General features: G+C 53.2%; 9 protein-coding genes across 9 annotated transcripts; 3 read left to right on the top strand and 6 right to left on the bottom strand.

Annotated features, from left to right (window-relative positions):
* Window positions 1-134: 134 nt before the first annotated feature.
* Window positions 135-2443, bottom strand: AKAW2_30917S (uncharacterized protein; the record flags this gene model as incomplete). The annotated part of the gene is made up of 3 exons (XM_041687484.1): window positions 135-262; window positions 317-2344; window positions 2431-2443. The coding sequence occupies 3 exons, from the start codon at window positions 2441-2443 to the stop codon at window positions 135-137; spliced, it is 2169 nt and encodes a 722-aa protein (XP_041541364.1).
* Window positions 2444-4804: 2361 nt separating this feature from the next.
* On the bottom strand, window positions 4805-6397 carry AKAW2_30916S (uncharacterized protein; the record flags this gene model as incomplete). The annotated part of the gene is made up of 1 exon (XM_041687483.1): window positions 4805-6397. The coding sequence occupies one exon, from the start codon at window positions 6395-6397 to the stop codon at window positions 4805-4807; it is 1593 nt and encodes a 530-aa protein (XP_041541363.1).
* Window positions 6398-7432: 1035 nt separating this feature from the next.
* On the bottom strand, window positions 7433-9429 carry AKAW2_30915S (rhomboid protease PCP1; the record flags this gene model as incomplete). Its single annotated transcript, XM_041687482.1, has 5 exons — window positions 7433-7694; window positions 7755-7929; window positions 8001-8334; window positions 8390-8493; window positions 8559-9429. The coding sequence occupies 5 exons, from the start codon at window positions 9427-9429 to the stop codon at window positions 7433-7435; spliced, it is 1746 nt and encodes a 581-aa protein (XP_041541362.1).
* A 517-nt stretch (window positions 9430-9946) lies between these two features.
* Window positions 9947-10402, top strand: AKAW2_30914A (uncharacterized protein; the record flags this gene model as incomplete). Its single annotated transcript, XM_041687481.1, has 1 exon — window positions 9947-10402. The coding sequence occupies one exon, from the start codon at window positions 9947-9949 to the stop codon at window positions 10400-10402; it is 456 nt and encodes a 151-aa protein (XP_041541361.1).
* A 684-nt stretch (window positions 10403-11086) lies between these two features.
* On the bottom strand, window positions 11087-12441 carry AKAW2_30913S (Mob1/phocein family protein; the record flags this gene model as incomplete). The annotated part of the gene is made up of 4 exons (XM_041687480.1): window positions 11087-11588; window positions 11655-11769; window positions 11834-12141; window positions 12419-12441. The coding sequence occupies 4 exons, from the start codon at window positions 12439-12441 to the stop codon at window positions 11087-11089; spliced, it is 948 nt and encodes a 315-aa protein (XP_041541360.1).
* Window positions 12442-13008: 567 nt separating this feature from the next.
* Window positions 13009-14505, top strand: AKAW2_30912A (Paf1-complex subunit LEO1; the record flags this gene model as incomplete). Its single annotated transcript, XM_041687478.1, has 3 exons — window positions 13009-13217; window positions 13270-13444; window positions 13504-14505. 3 exons carry the CDS (start codon window positions 13009-13011, stop codon window positions 14503-14505), a joined length of 1386 nt encoding a protein of 461 aa, XP_041541359.1.
* Window positions 14506-14920: 415 nt separating this feature from the next.
* Window positions 14921-16225, bottom strand: AKAW2_30911S (Zn(II)2Cys6 transcription factor rglT; the record flags this gene model as incomplete). The annotated part of the gene is made up of 2 exons (XM_041687477.1): window positions 14921-16032; window positions 16099-16225. The coding sequence occupies 2 exons, from the start codon at window positions 16223-16225 to the stop codon at window positions 14921-14923; spliced, it is 1239 nt and encodes a 412-aa protein (XP_041541358.1).
* Window positions 16226-16518: 293 nt separating this feature from the next.
* erb1 (ribosome biogenesis protein ERB1) lies at window positions 16519-18882 on the top strand (the record flags this gene model as incomplete). Its single annotated transcript, XM_041687476.1, has 1 exon — window positions 16519-18882. The coding sequence occupies one exon, from the start codon at window positions 16519-16521 to the stop codon at window positions 18880-18882; it is 2364 nt and encodes a 787-aa protein (XP_041541357.1).
* Window positions 18883-19267: 385 nt separating this feature from the next.
* On the bottom strand, window positions 19268-21634 carry AKAW2_30909S (putative AAA family ATPase/60S ribosome export protein Rix7; the record flags this gene model as incomplete). Its single annotated transcript, XM_041687475.1, has 3 exons — window positions 19268-21187; window positions 21279-21521; window positions 21587-21634. 3 exons carry the CDS (start codon window positions 21632-21634, stop codon window positions 19268-19270), a joined length of 2211 nt encoding a protein of 736 aa, XP_041541356.1.
* Window positions 21635-21910: the final 276 nt, after the last annotated feature.

Raw genomic sequence — 21910 nt, 5'->3', positions numbered from 1 at the left:
TATCCTACATGAACACAACATGGTACTGCAATCGAAGCACAACTACTAACGCGGACTGAACCTCACCTAAAGTTCATGCACCAAACGGGCGGCATAGGTATAGACAGCTGTCTCAATCAGTGGTCTGTCCACCATTAGACTGCACTTTGGGGACGGCGCCCTGACTGGCGAGATGGAGGACGAAGGGATCGAGGGCGCAGGGAACGAGCGCGGGAAGTGGGCCGAGAGTCAGCTTCGGATGGCACATAAGCCAACGTGGGAACTGCGCCGCGAGTCAGTGAATGAACGCCAGAAAAACGGCATACATGGAACTTACTGCTGAATGCATAGCCTTCAGTTGCTGCGGCCCGATCTTGGGGGTTGATTTCCACCCTGATGGCCACGTCCAGACCTCCCCACATGTCGCTGCTGCTACTGAACCCATCGGCGGCAGGGTGAGTCGAGCCGGCATTTTTCTCGCCCTTGTGGAGGGGAGAGTGTCCGTCCACGGCAATGGGGAACGAGGTAATGTCGTCCTGAGCCGTTGCGGCATTGCCATTAGACTCGGGCGTCTCAATCTCGGTGATACAGGCATAGTTTCGCGATGGCATCGTTACTTTATTCCAGGAGGCGCTCTTCTCTTGCCCACCGGGCTGGCGGTCAAAGAAGTCCATTAGCGTTTCATCAGTGTGCGAATCCATGTGATGGAGTTTGTTTCGCCGCGCGAGGAGATTTGCGACGGCCTTGGGCGGAGGCTTATTGGTGATCGCACTGCTAATGACATTGACCATGTACCGCGGGTCGTGTTCGCTGTGGATGCGAAGACTGGGATTCGAATAGAACCTTCCGATGGCCGCCAAATGCACATCACCACCCAGAATTGTCACCCGTACTGAATGGGCCTTGGCAAAGTCCTGTAGACGCTGAATGAAGATGCGTCGTTCTTTCTTGTGTTGCCGGGCTGTGTAATGATCGTCTAGGTCGTCCAACAGATCCACCTGGCCATCAAACTGATTGAACAGACCTCCTGCGAAACCAAACCGCTTGTTCAGCAGACGAATCGGGGCAATGATGGGCGAACTCAGGATGTTCTCCAGCCATGCAAGACGGGGATAAGCAATCGGGACACCCAGAAGCACGACCAGGTGTTTGATGTCTCCATTTGCTGCTGACACTTCGCTCTGAAGCTGAGAGAAAATAAGATCGTACGTGTCTGGGTAGTTCACCTGGTGACGAGTGCGCTCGGTGCGCGCATCAACGCCAATGAAGGCAATCCGCTTGCCGAGGCGCATGTACAGATTCCTGCTCCTTTCCTCCACGTAAGGTCCTGGACGTTTACCGATGATCCAGCTGTCATCTTCCTGCTGTTCGTCCAGAACAAAAGTGTTCTCAAGCTGTCGTGGATCCGCGCCGGCGGTGCCGTTGACGGCGTGCATAGTCTGCGGGGCATCGGTAGTGTAGGTCGACTTTGGTGGAGCGATGTGATGCTGGAAGAGGCAGTAATACTTGAAGGCAACGCCGCCAATGCCTCGAAAGACGGAGCAGCGCATGAAATGGTCGGTGTACGAGCCGAAGCCGTCGATGATATCATGGTCGTCCCAGATATTGATTTGTGGGATCCGCCCGTTTGCACCCTTGAATGGCTGAGTAGAGTACCACCGGACATAGTTTGCATAATAGTACTCGTCACACCTGGCGCGCAGGTTGTTGTCGAAGTTGTGGGCGCGTCTTGTATGAGGATTGGAGATGGAAGTCCATTCCTTAAGTGGTCCGTCCACACGGATTCCATCGTTGTAGAGTTGATCGCCACCACCGATCATGACATGGAAGGGTTTCTGCGCGTGCACGCGCAAGACATCATTCCAGAGGTTAGGCCCAACCCATGCGTTCATGTCCGTACCAACGGAGAAGCCATTGCACGAGTGGAACATCATACGCATTGACTGGTTTACAGAAGGAACCGCGAAGTCCCATGACGAAGGTGCTTCTTCGCCCTCCGCATAAGTAAATCCCGGAATTGCGTACTCCCAGCGCGCTTCATAGGATTCCAGAGCGAAAGAGAGGGAGAAACGCCAGAATGCCTTCTGGGGATCCTCGTACAGACGGACACCATCCACGGTCACAGCAGAGTCGCCCGCACGAGCACCATTGCCGGCGTGACTGGCCCCAATGGGGCCAGCCTGGCGTAAAAGCAGCCGTGGCTGGCTCTGACCCGGTTTAGTAACAATCAAGACACTTCCACGCCAAATGGACGAAGAGGGATTGACATCCATGTTCTTGAAATTAATCAAAGGGCCGCATATTACGTCCACCTGGGCATTGAGGTCGGACGCATGGCCATTCATGGCCGCGACAGGGGCATGGGCTGGTGATGTCAGTTACAAGATCCCGAGTATCGTAGGCAATGAAGCCTGGATGGAAGTGTCAAGTGATTGAAAGACAGTAGCTTACCGGGAAGAGCCATGCCGAAGGGATTTTAGTTGTAGTTGTAGTAGGAGTAGTTATTGAGGTTGAAGTTAGAGTAGATGTAGAATACCAAAAATACCGGAATTATCGGGAATGGAGCAGAACAGGGAATGGCAGGCGATATGGAAGTAGTAGTGATTATTTGCAAAAGAGGAAAAAGAAAAAAAAAAAAGACAGGTATAGGGTATCAAGAAAACAGCCAAGAGGACAAGAATGAATAAAGGAAGGAAGGAAGGGCAGGGCGCGGGTTGAGTGAGATGTTTGGAATGGGAAGGAAGGAGTGATCCTGAAAGTCAAGTTAAGGAAGGAACGACGGGATACAGCCAATGCTTGTTTTTTAAGGGCCGAGGAACTGCCAGCTGACTTTCAGCCCACCGTGACAGGAAAGCAAAATAAGATGCAGCTAGGCGAGGGGGCCAAGAGTAAAAAAGAAAGAGAGAGAGAGAAAGAATGGTTGAGATCTCGTATGGCAGGCCCCAGCAATATGGAAGCGAGTCAAGCGACGGTCGCACGATGAACGGGATCGAACCGTGTACAGGTCGGGAGTAGAAGGGAGTAGGGCTGCAGGGCTGAGAAGGGGATTGAGAGAACGACGGAAAAAGAGAGTGTGTGTGAGAGTGGAAAGTGGGTGGGATGAATGGAAGGGAAGGACGGGCACAAGGCTGGCTTGGGTTTGCCTGCATGTACCTGGAGAGCGCAGGGTGAAGTTACACGGGGGCGGACTATTTAGTGACGGGTACCTATCTAGTAAGTACTTAGTAGTAGGCAGTGGCACTTGTGCCCTCAAGGGGACCCACGCCAAAAATTGAAATGCACAGTAGATCTTACTCCTCCAATCACTGTGGACTCTTCATAAGGAAGATTTCTAATGCGGACTCCTGGCAGGCTGCGCGGACCCCCAATTCTCCGACAGATTAGCGATCTTGGCAGCAGTTTCTCAGGGGCTCAGCTTGGCTCTCCGACCAAGACCGGGTAGGGATGAACAGGAAGTAGATAGTAAAGCTATCTATAGGGCCCATTAGGGAGGAGAAGGAGGAGTAGATGGATACCTTACGAAGCTGGGTCAGGCACTACCATGGATGTCGGCTAAATGGTACACGGTAGTAAGTAGTAAGTACACCGTTCTCCCTGAAATTATAATCCCCAAATCGCGTCGAGGATTACCGCTGATCGTTTGTTTCCTTGGCTCATCTTATGAGCTGTCACTTGATTGGACAGGAGCGGAGAGCTGGTGATGACTGCCCAGAGATAGCGGGGCGCTTAACCTTCCCATCTGGGCCAATAACCACCTGCCGGCATACCCGGTGGGGCGATCGATGACCGGCTGTCCCACTGCAGAGCCACTCTCAAGCCACACTGGCTTTGCGGCTAACCCCGATTGGTGGGCGGCGGTGCAGCATCGCTGTGGCTGCCTAACTGGAATACTAAAATGGGTGGCCTTGGCGGTGGATCGTAATGATTCAGTTCAATTCCAACGTGTTTGTTCGTTACAAAACAAGTCTGTCTGTCTCTAGTTTTAGGCAATTACTTATCCAGCCCGCTGTGACCACTTTGTGGCTAGATATTATGTGACATCCAATTGATAATAGGTATGTATGACATGTATGTATGGCATTGTCAGTACCGTGCCTTCCCGATGCAGGTCATCAAGATACATGCATCCACATGATGCTGTGCTCCGTCTGTTCCACCAGAACTGCGAGGCTGTGAGATTCCTCGTACATATAATGCCAATGAAATGGAAGTCCCCGCCCATCATGCTTCATGATTCTCATAACTTTACTTCTACATTGACAAGTATCACTTTCATCGGACCTCGCTAGCTGCATGGCCCTGTTGCACATACTTTAGAATCGTCTTTGCTTTGAAAGTCCGTACGATCTCGCAGCCTCGCAGCCTATGACTTGAACTGGAGATGATGATACTTACTGATCCTAAGAGACACTTGCTACCAGTCAACCACCTGAAAGATGTCATGTAATGCTTGCATGTGATAGAACTTTTCAAGAGAAGAGTAAAGACATCTTCATCCTGCGAGAAAACGATGTGAAACAATTATCCATCAATTGACCTCAAAGGATACAAATAAGTGGTAATAGACTTCACCAACAGAGCGCTAGAATGGCCCGCCAGATGGTCATGTTCAAAGTGACACCAAACATCCGCATTTAGACATGGTCCGGACTCAAAACATCCAGAGTACTTCACTTCCAATGCACTCCATAGAACGCCCTTCATTCAATTCCACCATGTTAATCAAAGTCTGGACTGGGAATAATGTCCTCTACCAGCAAGCGAACTCCAACTTTCTCTTCCCCAGGCCAAGATCCTCAGCTGCATCCCCTTTCTCCACAGGGTCTTACCCCGTAGTCAGTTTCATCTCAGAGAGAATCGTCTCCAACTGTTCTCGGATACTGACATTGTCAAGCTCTGGATGTGCCTGTGAAAGGTCAGACATCCGCCTCAAGAGCACTGGAACAGGTGATTTGCGGGACTCAGAGGCATCGGAGAAGCTATCTTCTTCACTCGATGAAGTGCTATGCCCTGATGCTGTAGCAATCCAGTCCCTGCGTGATCGAGCCCGATCAAGGTGACGGGACTTAGCCTGCGAAGCCTTAGGAGCAGGAGAGGTCAGTATGCTCGACGCCAATGCCTGTTTTGATCTCTCAACTATTTCTCTGAAAGTTGATCCTGGAGACTTGGGGACGCTGGCATTAGTTGGCAGGGTAAACACGTCCTGCAAGCCTTGCTCGTGGCATTCTCTTCGCCCATCTTGGTACTGCTGGCGAAGCTTGCTGGCAGTATCCAGACTGGGCGCACATCCCCTAACATTCTCAAGCTCATGTGCTTCAGGGACGTGAAGGGTCATCAAGTCATCGATGTAGCGGCTCCTCGCTTTCTCGCATCTTTCTTGCTCTTCCGTATAGCCCTTTTGGACACGCTTCCAGAATCTTGCCGAGGCGCAGGCCAAGATTCTGCGACACTCCTCCTCATACCTCCGAAAATCTGCAATGAGAGACTCGGCTCCAGGAACACATGGCAGGATCAGCGGCTCTGCCATATCTACGACCCACAGACAGAAGTTGATGACAATCACCAGCTCCATGCCGGGATCCTCACTGACTCCCGTGCCCTCCCAGTTATCCACAACATACTTGCCCTTGCTAAGAATACCCACGCCCGGATCCAGCTTACATTCGTCAATGCACTGCCGGAGGGTATCACGCAAGGCCTTGATTTGCACTTCGTACCGGTTAAAGCCCTCATTCCAGACGCACCAGACGTCGTCGATGTATTCCGGTAACCAAGCAAACTGACGGACAAAGAGATTACCACTGTCGAAATCGAAACCCAAGATATAGGCCTTGTCAGCGGGAGCAGCAGGATTACCACGAACAGGCAAGCAATTGATCAACATAATAGGGTCGTTATCTTCACCGATGTCGTTAGGATAATAAGTCTGTAGATCAGATAGCTGACTGTAAAGACAGGGACGGCACTCATCGCCATCAAATAAGAACATGCTGTTGCGTCTCGTATTATCGTCCATGCCTCTTTCGTTGTGAGCGAGGTACAAGTGATAATCGATCTTGTTCAACCCAAACCATGTCAGAATATAAGCCGGGGATTCGCTTGTCGGATATCCGTCGGCATCAGAGAGTTCATCGACATCCGCGCTTTCTTCGGCAGGTAAAGTAATGGAGCCTCGTGCCCACGTTGTCTCTAAACACTCAACATCGTCCATAGGATGTTCAATCAGGACTGTCTGAGCCACATCCGAAAGGTGATCCAAGTCCTCATCTGTGGTGTGGGACCCTTCAAGTTCAGTAAGGGAAAAAGTGGGATTTTTAAGCTCCTGTGGATCCAATATTGCGCCTTTGCAACTCTTCACCAGTTTCGGTATCAGAGAGAGGGGCTCAACCTCGGAGCTTATGAGGACCTGGGCTGGCATGGTGACAAAAACAAGCAGGATCTGGAAGCACTTGAGGACTGTTCATACAACAACCGCGAAGCAGCAGCAATGTGTCGACTACGTCCCGGGTGCCAGGGGATGAGCGTGTTCTGAAGCAACAGACCGTGATATATTAATCCGGAGGAAAAGAAGGTTGAGGATAGGTGGATTGAAAGAGAAAACGAGTGAGTCGAGGCGACAACGAAGATGATGTAGAATGGCCTGGTTTGTGAAGATTCAGAGTTCCTTGAGGAAGAAATAATATCGAGCAGATAGAGGTTCTCTGTGACAACAAAAATGGGGGTTGTGAGCGAGGTGCCATTCACTGACACGCTGGGCTAGGCGAGTGTCTGGAGAGAGATGGGTCTTCGCCAGGGCACCTCAAGATGGAAAAATGAACAAGACCCTACATACTGATGCGTTCTACAACTCGCATATACAAGTATGGATATAGCAACTGCATGAACTCGTACCATATGTGGGATGTGCGCGTGGAACAGAGGAAAGGTGCTATGCGTACGTGCGTGGGAAAGGAACGAAGGTGTTTATTTATATACAGACTGTCTTGCTAATGAGCAGGGGACAACCGCAGAGTATCTCCATTCTACTCGTTTGTATACAGTCTGGCATGGTACTTCCCGGCGGATTGAATGAATGACAAGGTGGGTAGAGCCACACCTAAAGGGGTACCTGTCGTACATCCAACAAAACCAGATAGTTCTTCAGCGCAACAGAGGATAAATGTTTGAGGTGGTCACCGGGATATCTATTATGTGGATGATGCATCGTCCATCTAACCCCTGTCCTTGCCTTGAACAGGGTACATCCAGAGGAAAACAGGAGCATGAACCAGACAACAACCCGAGAATTAACTGGGTCCCCCAGATTTACAACATAGCTTATCTCTCTAGATAGAGAAAAAGTTCATACAATCTAACTTTCCAAAATGCGAACCTATAAATACACAGCTACCAGCAATCTAGCAGTAGCTAATAGCACAGCTTCCAGAAAAAAAAACCCAAGTGAGGTTAGGTCCTAATTCTTCGAAGACAGCCAGCGATACCAACTCCCACTACCATCAGGATGTTTCCGTTCCATCTTTGGCCGAGACAAAGCCCAGGAAATACCCGTCAGGTAACCGCCCATATGAGCCCAGTGATCGAGTTTATGAGGACCACGTAGTCGTCGAACCAATGTGATCGCTTCGAGAGCAACCATGGTGGTGATGATGGACCATCCGGGGACGGAAAGCATCTTCTTCCATTCTTCTGGGAGGAAGAAGAATTGCAGGTTTTCGCTGGGGGGAGTTAGTTTTTCTTGAATTCGAAATAGTAGGGGGTACAGAAGGGTTACGTACTTGGCATTCAACGTGCAGTAAGCTGCTATGACTCCCGAGAGGGCACCACTGGCGCCGAGCGCGCTGACAGTCCATTGAGCCATGAGACAGTGAGCCGTGAGGGTGACGAATGAGCCGACCACTCCAGAGGCGATGTAGAGAGATAGGAATTCTCCGCGGCCGATTTCATCGTGCACTGTGAGCAGTTACTTATGTCAGTTTTGGATTTTGAGAGTTCGAAGTAGAGAACAGAGGAGAATCACGCACACTTGGTTCCAATAAACCACAGAAACACCATATTCGAGATCAGATGTTTAGGGTACTGATGGCTGAAGATGTTGCCGAGGAGTCTCAGGGGAGGGTTAGGGTTGGCAGGGATACTGATCAGGTAACGGTTGAAGAGTCTCCAGCACGGAGGGAACCACCAGAGCGCGAAAATGGCCATATTGATACCGATGATGGTGCCGACAGTTGCAGCTGAGCGTGGAATATTGGGCCATAATCTGTCGGAGGTTGCGGGCGGTTCGTAGTACATGGTGTAGGCGTAGCAGAGACCCAGGGTTAAGAGCAAGAACGCAAACGAGGGGAGAAGCCGTTGACGCTGTTTGTGGGATCAGAACGGGCACACATGCATGATGGTGAAGTGAGAGACTCACCAGGGTGAGCTTGTTCAGATCAAAGTCCAAGTCCTCCGCAGCCATGTAATTCTTCTGCACCCAAGCAAGAACAGGACGCTGCTTGGGGTCCGCAAGTTGTCGGTCTGCACCCACACATAGTGTCAGCCATCCAGCAATAAACCTAATGCTTCTAACCGCATTAACATACCCTTCGGCGCAATCTCCAACGCAGTCTTCTCATCCACATTCCTCAAAGCCAGACTATTCTTCTCGAATGAGCGCCTAACCCTCTCATCATGCTGCATGCCCCGGGACAACCACTCCTGCCGTTTCCTCTCCTGCTCGGCCAGCAAGTACGCCTCGTTCTGCGTCCGGACTTCCTCCAACACACTCTTTCCCGACGGGTTATGCGACGCACCCGCTCCCCCATTTACATCGGCTCCATACTCCCCACCCTGCGGCATATAGCGCTGTACATTCCTTGCTTCCTCCTCGTCCATTTCGCGCTCAACGCGGGCCAGAATCGCGGCATCTTCGTCGACCGGGTAGTTCGCACGGAGGTACTTGAGTGCGAGCTCCAGACTGCGCGGGTGCACGGAGCGGACGATATCAGCAGGGAGGTTTAGGTCCAGGGTGCCGAGGAGACGGCGGCCATGGAGGACGGCGAGGACACGGTTTGCTAGGGCAGGGGGAAGTTTGGTACGTGGACCGAAGATGGTTTTGAGTTCGGTGGTCGTGAAGGGCGTTGAGCGGGGATGAGTGCCTTGTTCTTGGGGTTGGTCTGGAGTTGTTGGGTGTTTGGCGCGGAGGGAGTGGGTGTTGTGGAAGGAGCGAATGAGGATGAGGGATGAGGAGGGAGCGGTTGTCGGTCTGGAGAGAACTGGGGATTGATTTGACCAGGAGCTTAAGAGGCGCCTGGCAATATTATCGGGTTGCCATGGGAGGGTGGTTATAGAGGCGGAGAGACGAAGAGGAGCGGAGGAGCGCAGCGGTGATGTTGATGTTGATGGGGCAAGCCAGCTGGGGGCGCGGAGCCCCGGGCATGGTACGCGCCAGGCTACACCTAACGCATTGCTCATCTCCTGCAATGAGGGGTCCGGGAACCCGTATCACAATGGTCGATGCTGTTGATTGTTGGTGGTGGATTCGATGGACTGCGGAGAGAGCCGGATTTTCTCCGTCTGCCGAGAGAAATGTTCCGCAGTGAGACTAAGCAGTATAGTTACTGTACTTGATGGTTGGTAGAGCTAGTAGTCCACTGGGTTATGTCTGTATTGCAAACATGGCGCAATGCAGATGCCACCTACGATATCGGCTCAATTGAGATAATTGAAAAGAAATAAGTAGTTTCGAGTATTGTAGTTCTAGAAAAGAAACATCATCCCGAATAGCCTCATGCACGTGGACCATCACGTGGAGATAACACGATCACATTCCCTGGTCCGATAAGCTTCAACTGAACTCTTAGACGAATGAACTTCTGGATTGCTATGCTATAGGAACACCTTCTTTCATCTATTTACTTTGTCTCTATCTATCAAAACCCTCCGTCCCACCTTACATATACGCATCAAACCTCGACACAACCAAGCAACCATGTCCGCCGAATCCCTCCCCATCAGCCCCGCCGCCTTCGCCGAAGCCATCAAAGAGCTTCCCCTCCCTGTGCTCTACGCCAAAGTCTCCGAGATCCGCAACTCCATGGCGCACCTCCACCGCTCAAACCAGGAACTGAGGACATTCATCAATGAATCATGCGACACGGACTCCGAAAAGCAAGAACTAGAGGCATATATCAAGGAGAACGAGGACGTGGCAGTGTCTATGCTGGAGAGGATCGAGCTACTGAAGACTGAGGTGGAAAATCGGGGACAGAAATGGATTGAGCTGGAGGATCCGGAAAAGGAGAGGGAGAATGGTGAAAGGAGTGCCAATGGAAATGAGAATGGAACGGTGGAAGGGACGGAGGAGGTGCGGAACCCCGCTGCGGGGAATGAGGACCGGAATCAAGATCACGATCAGGAACAGGACCAGGAGGGAGTTTATCTGTAGCCATGGGTCTTTCGTCTTGGTGATGGATTCGAGATCAGGAAAGGTACAATGCGGCTTCAGCGAATTGTCCATCTATCGCATACGGGAACTCCTACATGAGCAGCTACCGACTACCGTACCTACCGCCGAGTGTCGCAATGTCTCATTTGCAGGCCATTTGAACCAAACTGTCCGGTCAGCCCTCTCTACTGGGTACAGTTCTATTGGGGTACAGTCAAAGCGTGAGAAACCTCGCGCCGCTGACTGTGTCCATGCTAGTCGAAATCTAGTCTTTCCGGAGGAAGGCCCTACGTTATCTTCATGCTGCTTGTTCATAATCTTCAATTTGGCTGATCAGTGTCATCTCCACGTCAGGCTAGTTCCAGGTAAATAATCTCAAAATGCTCTCGTCCAGCCAGGATGCACAAGGTTAATCTAGGCTACAAGAATCGCGTAGTCAGTGGGGGGTCCCACGACTGGATATGCAGGAAATCACAGGAAGAACATATTCACACCGCATGCTAAATGCTTAACGCCAACTCTGTGTCACGTAATCCACGCGGCGTCCTGAAGAAGTCAAGACACCATGAAACCGCGATCATAGGATCGAGTCGGTTCGTCTAATCCGATCAAAAGGTTCCAACGCCAGGCCGGACCGCTTTCTTACTTGGGGAAAGAATAATGGGAGTTCTGCTGTGCCCTAGCTCAGCTAGAGGCTTGCTGGCCCCAGTGGCCACCTGCTAGCGCCTCCGGAGGGATGCGCTGCTGCTTGATGAACAGGTCGATCAGGGGTTGCATGGGCTCCATTTCCTTATCAGAGACGAGCTTGTAGTACTTGGCCACCGTGACGAAATGGACAAAGCACATGTTAAGGATGTCATGCTTGTTAATGTGCCAGAAGGGGTTCAGCCAGTGCGCGTGGTACAAGTGGGCGTAGCATCGGAACATCTGCTTCATGATGCCCTGGCAGTCTTTATAGAACGTCTGGGGGAAGCCGCTGGACTTGCCAATCCACTCCTCTCCGGAAGTAGCGCTGGCGCCGCCTGCTTCATTGACCGCAAAGGTGTCTGGTACACCGGTAACCTTTTCCGTAGGGAACATGACCGGGTCGTGAATCTTGCTGACAATCCATTTCTCAACACGGTTGATGAACTTGGGGGCCGAGATCTTGGCGGCACGACCGTCGACCAGCCAGGTGTAGGTCAAGCTATCCGAAGATGCCCATGTTAGACTGGTTTTCGAATCTTAAGCGCGGGGGCAAAAAGGAACTTACCGACCAGCCGACATGGTGGGGCAGGTGTTCTCGTTACAGATCGGCAGTCCTGTAAGGCTATTGACCTCCTGGATAACCTGGAGCATGCCATGGAGCAAGCGATATTGTTCAACGACTGTGTGGAGAAAACGATCAGCGCGGGGGACTCTCCGAGCGGAAGAGGCAGCAAGTCCGCTTACTTTGATGGGCCAGCCATTCACCCAGCTCCACGTTCTTGGGACAGGCACACAACGTCAAGAAGTTACCCTTCACATTGAGGGGGGCATATTTCTCCTGAAAGAAGTACTTGGGAGCATCGGGGTCGTAGGTGGAGGAGGTGTCCACGGAGAGACTCGAGGTGAGGGACGGCGAGTTGGGCACATGGCCGGCGGGAGGCATCTGGGACGCCGGCGACGGAGCCGGACTTCCATTGTTCATCTTTGCGGGATTGTTATTGTTGTTGTTGTTGTTGTTCTTGTTGTTATTGCCTCTGCCAAACCCTTGGCGGCTGGGAAGGGGGAAACAAGTCGCAAGTCAGTCCTGGCTGGTGTCCAGACGGAGATGTGGGGGGAAGAAGGGAAAAGGAGAGGGCGTCAGGAGATGAAGCCGCAGCGCTGAAACAAAGAACACAGACTGGTGGACGTGGCCACTGATTTCAGGGGGCATCATTCTTTTGGTGCGCCCAGGCATGTTGCAGCACTGTCCACCCAGAGAGAGCGCATGCGAGTGAAGGGTCCAACAGGGACGGGATGCATGATAGGGGAAGAGGAGGGGAAGGCACATACACACTCTGGAAGAAGGTCGCCATGATGAACGGGAATACACGTGTGCGGGAACACTGACTAATCTGGCGATCAGGCAATCCGAGATAGTTCAGTGAGAGATCCGAGGGGATTGAGGAGGGGGGAGGGAACAATCCACGACGGAGTTAACAGGGAAAGAGTTGGGGAGGAAGTGAGGAGGAATGAATGAATGAATGAATGAGTTTGGGGATGTCCCGATCTGGAATTCGACTGATTCGGTCTGGCCCGTCCACCTGCCCGCTGCGCTAGTCCCTCTTGGGCCCGGAAGGGATCATTCTATCCACCGAGGGGGTCTGTTACTTTCACTAACTCAACTCATAGTTTATTGAGTCTGAACTAGTAATAATTAACAGCTACCGCGCAGCTCCTCCCAGAGTCGCCCAGTCCCATTGATCGCACTTTGGCCCTGGTGTTATTCCTATTCTACCCTCTTCTCAGTCTCTCTTTTTTCATACAGGGCCTTATCCAAGAACAATTTTCTCCCGAACACTTCAGCTGTTCCTAGCACCAAACACAACTTCATCTTCGGCATTGACCGCGCACCCGCCGGAGCTCTCTCTTTCCCACCCATAATGTCTTCTTCAGATGAGGATGTCGTACGCCGTCCGGGGCGCAGTACAGGTGCCGGTCAACCAGGCAGTCCGTCTGCAAGTGAACACAGCGAGGCTCCGGCGCGAAGTCAGAGTCCCGCGGGCTCGGATGCGGACAACGCGAACGGCTATGATGATGCGGATCTGTTTGGTTCGGATGCTTCTGACGGAGGGTTTGGCGATGATAATGAGTATGGTCAATTGCCCCTGTTGCTAGAGAGACATTCATTGACTGGCAAACAGTCGACCCCAGCGGACGCTCGATGACGAAGAACTCGATTCCGGAGATGACGTGGATCGCAATGATCGGGTTGGTGAGCCCATGGACTATGAAGGAGGCGCAGACTATGAGGAGACGGTAAATATCATGGACATGAGCTTGAGCCGGGCGCCAGAGCCTGTGACTTCGAACGGTGAGGTATGTTCCACAAGCATCCACCTGCTGCATGACCCCGGACTCACCACTGCCCATTCTAGGTCTACACGATGCCAGTACCCCCTTTCCTATCCGTTGAAACGGAAGAGTTCAACCCAGAGACCTATGTTCCACCTCCGTTCACAACAGCGGCCACGTCGCTCTGCTGGCGCCATGACCCCCAGAACGAGTCGCTGCTGCAATCGAATGCACGAATTATCCGCTGGGAGGATGGTTCCATGACATTGCAGCTGGCGTCCGCGCCAAAGGAGCAATACCGTATTTCGACCAAGCCACTGGCACCTCTCAGCAAGTCTGGAGAATACGATACCAAGCTAGACTCGCACGTTTATCTGGGAGCCGCCGCAGAAGCCTCCTCGGTCTTCCGGTTGACGTCCCATCTCACCCATGGACTTACGGTCTACCCGACGACCGTGGAGACTGACGACGCCGTGCAGCGTCTGCAGGAGTCGCTAGCAGCAGCAGCTCGCGGTGGCAAGAAGACGCTGGACGGATCGGCGCCGGTTATCGAAGTCAAGGAGGACCCCGAACTCGCCAAGCGGCAGGCAGAAATGGCCGAGCGCGAGAAGCTGAAGGCTGCTCGTCGCCGCCAGCAGCTTCAGGACCGCGAGATGGACCGTGGCCGTCGTCATGGATTCACCCAGCGCACCGGAGGTGCTGGTCTCACAGTGGGTGGCCTGGAAGATGACGACGGTCTCCTGACTACCCGGCCTCGCGCGAAGAAGCCTCGCAGGCCAAACCGTCGGGGCGAGATCTACACCGATGACGAAGAAGAATATGACCGTCGCGGACGCACTCGCGAAGACGAATACGACGAAGACGATGGGTTCCTGGTGGGCAGTGACGAAGAACCGGAAATCGTCGATGATGACGACGAAGAAGATGTCTTGGAGGATGAAGACGAGGACGCTGAGGGCGAAGAGGAAGACCTTCCACCCGCCAGACCGCGACAGAAACGAGCCTCCCCCGAGGCTCCTGAGAGAGGCACTCCTCCAACCCGGAAGAAGAACCGCTACATTGTGGACGATGATGATGAAGAGTAACGGCTCCTCATTTCTAAGCCATATTGACATTCTTACTTGCTTCTTCTAATGACATTGTAACTGTATCATCCATTCTGGGAGTCATTCTTCGGGCGCATGCATGGTCGTCACCACCCATTCAATGTTATATTTTTGATATCATAGCAAATATCTACAAAACTAAGGAATAACTAACGGACTCGGCAATATGCAAATTTGTACATACCGTACCGCTAGATCTATCTACATTGCTAGTAATATCACAAATTCACGAGACTAGTCCCTCCCAAAATAGAGATCGGAGTATATAGAATGATTGTCATAAATCGTAAGATTAGGCACCGTTAAATCGAACCCCGGTCTCAATGCGAATATGGCTCCCTCCACCCATATAGTCACCTTATATCGATGAAAGTCTTTATAAACGATGCCGGGTCTACTTGGCACCCGCACCATCCGGATAATCACTTGGCTCAAAACCAAACTTCGGAATGACATTGCGCGCGCTCTGAATGATGCGCATACACAGCGCATCCCGCTCATGGCACGATTCCTCCTCCTTGGACCCGTCCGTCTTTGGTATAGGAAGGTGACGTTCCTCGACAGGCAGCGGGTGCGAGCGATGCCAACGTCGTTGCCGCTCCTCCATTTCCTCTATAAGACCAAGCAGGCTAGGCCCATCATCTGCACCCGGCGGCATACCGGCCGGATCACACGGCCCTCCTAGCACACGGAATCGCACGGTTTGCCGTAGCCAATCCTTCCAGCCTTCTGTGGGGTTGGGGGAGGCATCAATTGCTGCGGCGTAAGCCGGTGGTGCCGATTGTCGGCCGAAGTCGACGGCGTTGACTTTGGATATACGTAGCCAAGTATCGGCGATGACGGTTAATAAGGTGCCAGTGAAGGTGACATTCTGCATGCCTGTTGTGAAGCGGAGGGGACAGATTTGGCAGCGGATGACAGCTTGGGCGGTTCTGGATGCGATGTAGAGGGAGCATAGGTTGTGATGGGAGATCGGGAATGGGGCGAGAGAAGACAGATGGCTGAGACAGAGGTAGAGGCATGATAAACAAGGGCATTGGCGGTCGGATTCCTCCGAGTCCGGGGACGAGCCGGCAGAGGACTGCTGGAGTAAGGAGAGGTCTGGTGGAAGGGTGTAGAGATTGGCTGCTGATGAAGAGACATTGGAGAAATCAGGCCATGGACTGACTGTTGTTGGAGCTGCATCTATTGGTTTGTTAAGGAGGAATTGCCCGGCGTCAACGTTGCTATTTGCGTCCGCAAAGAAGTTGGTCTGCCCCGTATAGTCTGACGGGGCGGTCGCGGCTGACTCAATGGTTGATGGTACAAGGGAAGCAAATTCCGAGTTATTGGTCCATGAATCATTCCCTGAGAGTCCAAAAGGTGGTGATAGATCTTCATCTTCTCGCATACGCTTCTTGGGAGGCCGTCCCATCTGTTTCTGTAGGGAGTAGTGGCAAGTGAGACTTTGTTTGACGCAGCGAGTGCAGCCAGTGGGTTCTCCGGAGCATTTTAGCTTGCGGCTTCCTAAGATGAGAAAAATAATTAGCGCCAGACAGTTTCTACTTCAGCTCGACAAGAAGTCAGACATACTGCACTCATCACAGGCCGCATGTCTTTTCCCCCGCGCCACGCCTGTTGCGGCGTCACCCATGGAAGCATTGCTTGGGTATACAGAGTGTGGTTGGCTGCATTCGAGAGAGAATTGCTGGTGCATCATGCTGCAGAACCAGCGAAAATTCGAACCGGCTTTCAGCTGAGTCACGAAGGTAATATGATTATAAGGTAGTTGATCTTAAACTTCATCATAATGATTGCTTGTTATCGATAGGGTTGCGTGCCTGAGGCCAGCGAGGGGATCGATAAGAGAGGCGGTGTGTCACGTGGGCGGTATGTCTTTCCGCAAATCGAGGGCAGCAAAAAAAAAGTCGAAAAAGTCGAGCTTCGAATTCCTTCCAGCAGTGCTTCGATCCTGCACAAGTTTCTGCCCACTCGGAGTGTTCCTTCGTCGCCATGAGTGCTGCAAAGGTTTCCAAGAAGCGCAAGGCTGTCACCAAAGATGTCGAGGAGGAGGCCGGTGTGTTTTCTGGCGACGAATTGAACGTCGGCGACATTGATGGTGCGCTTTCGGACGATGCCAACGACCTATCGAGCGACGAGGAGGATTCCGAAGTTGAATTGGTTGACGACTTCAGCTCCGATGAGGATGACGATGAAGAGGAGTTGGACAGCGATGAGATCCCCTCCGACGGAGAGGCGCCTCTCAAGAAAAAGTCCGGCACATCAGCTGCGGACCTGGAAGTACCTACGAACGACGACGAGAGCTCCAGCGAGGAAGAGCAACCCAACTTCCGAATTGAAAAGGATGCCAATGGAAACGACCGTTACGTCTACGACGAGATCAACCCTGACGACAACTCCGATTACTCTGACGTCGAAGAGAATGCGAACACGATCGGTAACATCCCGTTGTCTTTCTACGACCAATACCCCCACATTGGCTACGACATCAATGGAAAGAAGATCATGCGTCCTGCCACCGGGGAGGCTCTAGACGCTTTGCTTGACAGCATTGAGATCCCCAAGGGCTTCACCGGTCTGACTGATCCCTCGACCGGTAAGCCTCTGGAGCTGAGCCAGGATGAACTGGAGTTGCTGCGCAAGGTGCAGATGAACGAAATTCCCGAGGAGGGCTACAACCCATACGAGCCTTTGATGGAATGGTTCAGTAACAAACAGGAAATCATGCCCCTCAGTGCTGCTCCGGAACCCAAGCGTCGATTCGTTCCGTCGAAGCACGAAGCCAAGCGGGTCATGAAGATTGTGAAGGCCATCCGCGAAGGTCGCATTTTGCCTTACAAGCCCCCGTCTGAAGAGAAGGAGGAGGACCTCGAGCTCATCAACTATGACCTGTGGGCAGACGAGGCCGAGCGTCCAGACCACCCCATGCACGTCCCTGCCCCCAAGCTTCCTCCGCCAGGCTACGAGGAGAGTTATCACCCGCCCCCGGAGTATCTCCCCGACAACAAGGAGCGCAAGGCCTGGCAGGAAGCCGACCCCGAAGACCGGGATCGGGAATTTCTCCCTACCGACTTTGGCTCTCTCCGCAAGGTCCCTGGTTACGGCGAGTTTGTCAAGGAGAAGTTCGAACGTTGCTTGGATCTTTACTTGGCTCCTAGAGTTCGCCGCAGCAAGCTCAACATCGACCCGGAGAGTCTGCTCCCTAAGCTGCCCAGCCCTGAAGAGTTGAAGCCGTTCCCGTCTGTCTGCGCCACGGTGTTCCGGGGACACAAGGGCCGTGTTCGTTCTCTTGCCGTCGACCCCACGGGTGTGTGGCTCGCCACTGGTGGTGACGATGGCACTGTCCGCGTTTGGGAATTGCTCACTGGTCGCCAGCTGTATAGCGTCAAGGTGGGTGAAGAGGATCCTGTCAACGTTGTCCGCTGGAGGCCGAGCAAGGACGCCGTGGTCTTGGCTGCCGCCGCCGGTGACGATATCTACCTCATCGTGCCCCCGATTCTCGACCCCGAACTTGAGCAAGCCAGTTTGGACCTTCTCGACGCCGGCTGGGGATACGCCGCTTCGAAGCCCGCCCCGAAGGCCTCGGAAGAAGGCAAGAAGACCACCCCTCCCCAGTGGGTGCGCCCCTCGGCCGCTCTCGCCGACAATGGCGTGTGCGCCGTCATTCCCCTCCGCTATGTGGCCAAGTCTATCTCATGGCATCGCCGTGGTGACTACTTTGTTGCCGTCTGCCCGGGCTCTTCTACCCCGGCTTCCATGGCCATTGCCATTCACACTTTGTCCAAGCACTTGACTCAGTACCCCTTCAGCCGGCGCATCAAGGGTGGTGGCCCGCCCCAGACCGCGCACTTCCACCCCTCGAAGCCCATCCTCTTCGTTGCCAACCAGCGCACCGTCCGTGCCTACGATCTCTCCCGCCAACTGCTCGTCAAGATCATCCAGCCCGGTGCCCGCTGGATCTCCTCGTTCGACATCCATCCGACCTCTTCCACCGCTTCGGGCGGAGACAACCTCATTGTCGGATCCTACGACCGCCGTCTGTTGTGGCACGATCTTGAACTCTCCCAGCGCCCCTACAAGACCCTCCGTTACCACCGCAAGGCCATTCGTGCCGTCAAGTTCCACCCTAGCGGCCGCTACCCTCTGTTCGCGGACGCCAGTGACGACGGCTCTCTCCAGATCTTCCACGGCAGTGTCACGGGTGACATGCTCAGCAATGCTAGCATTGTGCCGCTCAAGGTCCTCAAGGGCCATAAGATCACCGGCGAGCTCGGTGTCATGGATCTCGACTGGCACCCGCGCGAAGCCTGGTGTGTCAGTGCCGGTGCGGATGGAACCTGCCGGTTATGGATGTAATTATTATAATTGGTCTTCCTTGTGTGTATCCTGTTCAAATTTACATGGGAGGCGTTTTGGTGTGTGCATAACTAAATTTAGAGTTTCTGATATCCAAAAGTTCATTCACTCCTTCATTGGGTTGTTTGCTGTTGTAGTTCTTACCAGTAGTAGTAATTAGTTGTAGTAACTACTCAGTGGCCGCATGGTTTGAATATCCCTCAAAAGATCTATCATTATTCATCACTTTTTTTTTTTTTTTTTTTTAAATCCCTCCACACTCTCTATATGCACACAATGAAGAAACAGCACAAAAGAGATAATAGTAAAAAGAAACAATCCCAAGGTACATCGATGTATGTACACACACCAAAAAACACTGACTGAATGATCTAATTATTATTATTTACACCACTCCACCACTCCAATCCCTCCTCAACTTCTCATACTTCTTCAAATCCGTAACACTAGGCCGAATGAACGCCTTGGCAGCGACAAAGTCCTCAAACTTGATACTATCCCGTCTCTTAATAGCCGAGTAACCAGCGCGACGAAGCAAACTGCCCAGATCAGCACCACTGAAGCCCTCACACTCCTCGGCAAGTCTGCGCAGATCCTCATTGAACTCGATAGGCAAGTTCCTGACGAGGGTCTGCAGGATCTCGACACGTTCAAGCGGACTGGGCAAGTTAACAAAGAGAAGGGTCTCCAGACGACCGGGGCGCAGCATAGCCGGGTCGATGATATCGGGCCGGTTCGTGGCCGCGATGACGTAGAGGCCTTGACGGCTGCTGCCGAGGCCATCGAGTTCAGTAAGGAGGGTGTTGACGACGCGGGCGGAGGCTTCAGAGAGGGTATCGTCACGACGGGGGACGAGGGCGTCGAGTTCATCGAAGAAGATGACGCAGGGGACGGAGGAGCGGGCGCGAACGAAGACCTGGCGGACGGCGCGTTCGGATTCACCAACGAATTTGTTGAGAAGTTCGGGACCCTTGACGCTGATGAAGTTGGCGCGGGACTCGTTGGCCACGGCTTTGGCGAGGAGCGTTTTACCGCAACCGGGGGGACCCCAGAGGAGGACGCCGGTGGGAGCGGTGATACCAACGTTGGCGTAGATTTCGGGGTTCTTGATGGGTTCGACGATGGCGGTGGACAGTTCGTCGCGAATGCCACCGAGGGCACCGATGTCAGCCCAGGTGGTGTCGGGGATAGTGGCGAAGCCTTCGCGCTTGGAGGAGGGTTGAATCTTAGGGAGAGCTGTGAAGAAGTCGGCGTTGGAGACGAGGACAGTTTGGGTTTCGTCGCCGATGGGCGTTTCTTTAGCGTGGGTGATGAGGCGGCGGAGTTCTTTGACCTTAGGGCTGATGATGTCGGCTTCGCCTTCGATTTCCATTTCCATTTCCTCGCCGCTGTTGGACTTGAGGAGTTCGAGGTAGCGTTTGATGGCGGCGGCACCGGCGGTGGCAACGAGGTCGTTCAGATCAGCACCGACGAAGCCGGGGGTACGCTTGGCAAGGGTCTTGAAGTCAAGGTCGTCGACGAGACGCATCTTGCGGGTGAGGGCGCGCAGGATCTGCTCGCGGACGGGCTCCGAGGGGACGGTCATGTTGATTTCCTTGTCGAAACGACCTCCGCGACGCAGGGCTGCGTCCAAGCTGTCGGGACGGTTGGTGGCCGCCAGGACGATGACGGGCTTTCCGTCGGTCTTTTCGAGGGCCAAGTCGTCCATGCAGGTGAGGAGTTGGGCGACGATGCGCTTCTCCATCTCTCGTTGGGCGCTTTCACGCTTGGGGGTAATAGCGTCGATTTCGTCAATGAATATTAAGCAGGGCGCGATTCTCTTGGCTTCTTCGAAGTATTCGCGGAGAGCCTTCTCGGACTCTCCTGACATGCCGGAGATGACGGATGGAGCGGATATGGAGATGAAGGGGACGCCCAGCTCGGCGGCGAATGCGTTTGCGATCATGGTTTTACCGCAACCTGGCGGACCATGTAGCAAAACACCGCGAGGAGGCTGGACATTGGACGACATGTAGACTTGTGGGCGTGTCATGGGCAGGATGACAAGATCCCCGAGCTCCTGCACGACATCGTCCAATCCACCCAGATCGGCCAGACTGATATGTGTGGGGGGAGAACGGTCGACTGCGGCCTCGGCCTTGCGGCGCTTGGAGGACTGCGATTCACCACCATGGTGCCGTTTCTTCGTGGAGGTAGAAGGAGGTGCTGTTGACTCGGCGGTGTTGGATTCGCTCTGTTTCGAGGGTTTCGAGCTGTTGGTTGTATTCCACATACCAACCAGGCTCTTGTTGAGGCTGTTGGATTCCTGCTCCCGTCAGCTACCCCTTCATTGCTAGCCAGATTCTAAGCCGCTTCTGAAGGCAGGTACCCCATGAAGCGGCGCGCATGTCGCATACCGGTGCCGGTGGCTCCTCCAGACCTTCAAAGTCGCCGTCTATGGAGTCGTTCTCATCTTCCCCGAGGACGTCGGCTTTCAGCACTTCCACCACGCGCTCGATGCTGTCTTCGAGAATGCGCTTCGGCTTCCTGTTCAGGCTGGAATTGGACCGCTTGATGGTATCGTAAATGCTGGAGACCGACAGGCGGAATTGGGCATTCTCGGCATTGTCGTCGATAATTTTGCGCACGATCTGGTAGATCTGTGTACAAAGAGTTCAGCGATGATCGCTTTGAGATAAGCCGAGGAACGAGTCGCAGCACTTACATCCTTGTCGAGGCCCTGCCTCAGCGTCGGCCTGCCCCCACGACGCATCTTGAATCAGAGCAGGGGCTATAGATGCGATAATCGGGGGTGATAAAGATCCCCGCTGGCGATGAATTCCCACAATTTTAGAGACCCGGAGAATTGATGCGCCGGCGGAGAGCCCCAAAATCGTCTGAAAACACCGGCAGATTTCCGAGAATGTGACACTAGTCCCGATAGGGCAATAGGACGATAACGGACGTCATCTGCGGTGGACTCACTCACTGCTCACTAGTTATCTATCATTCTATCACCGCCGTCCTTGACTGCTTCCCCTCAAGCATC

This window comes from Aspergillus luchuensis, chromosome 3 (assembly GCF_016861625.1).
Source record: "Aspergillus luchuensis IFO 4308 DNA, chromosome 3, nearly complete sequence".
NCBI lineage: Eukaryota > Fungi > Ascomycota > Eurotiomycetes > Eurotiales > Aspergillaceae > Aspergillus > Aspergillus luchuensis.
Note: the sequence above shows the minus strand (reverse complement) of the source record. Positions and strands in the feature narration are given on the sequence as shown.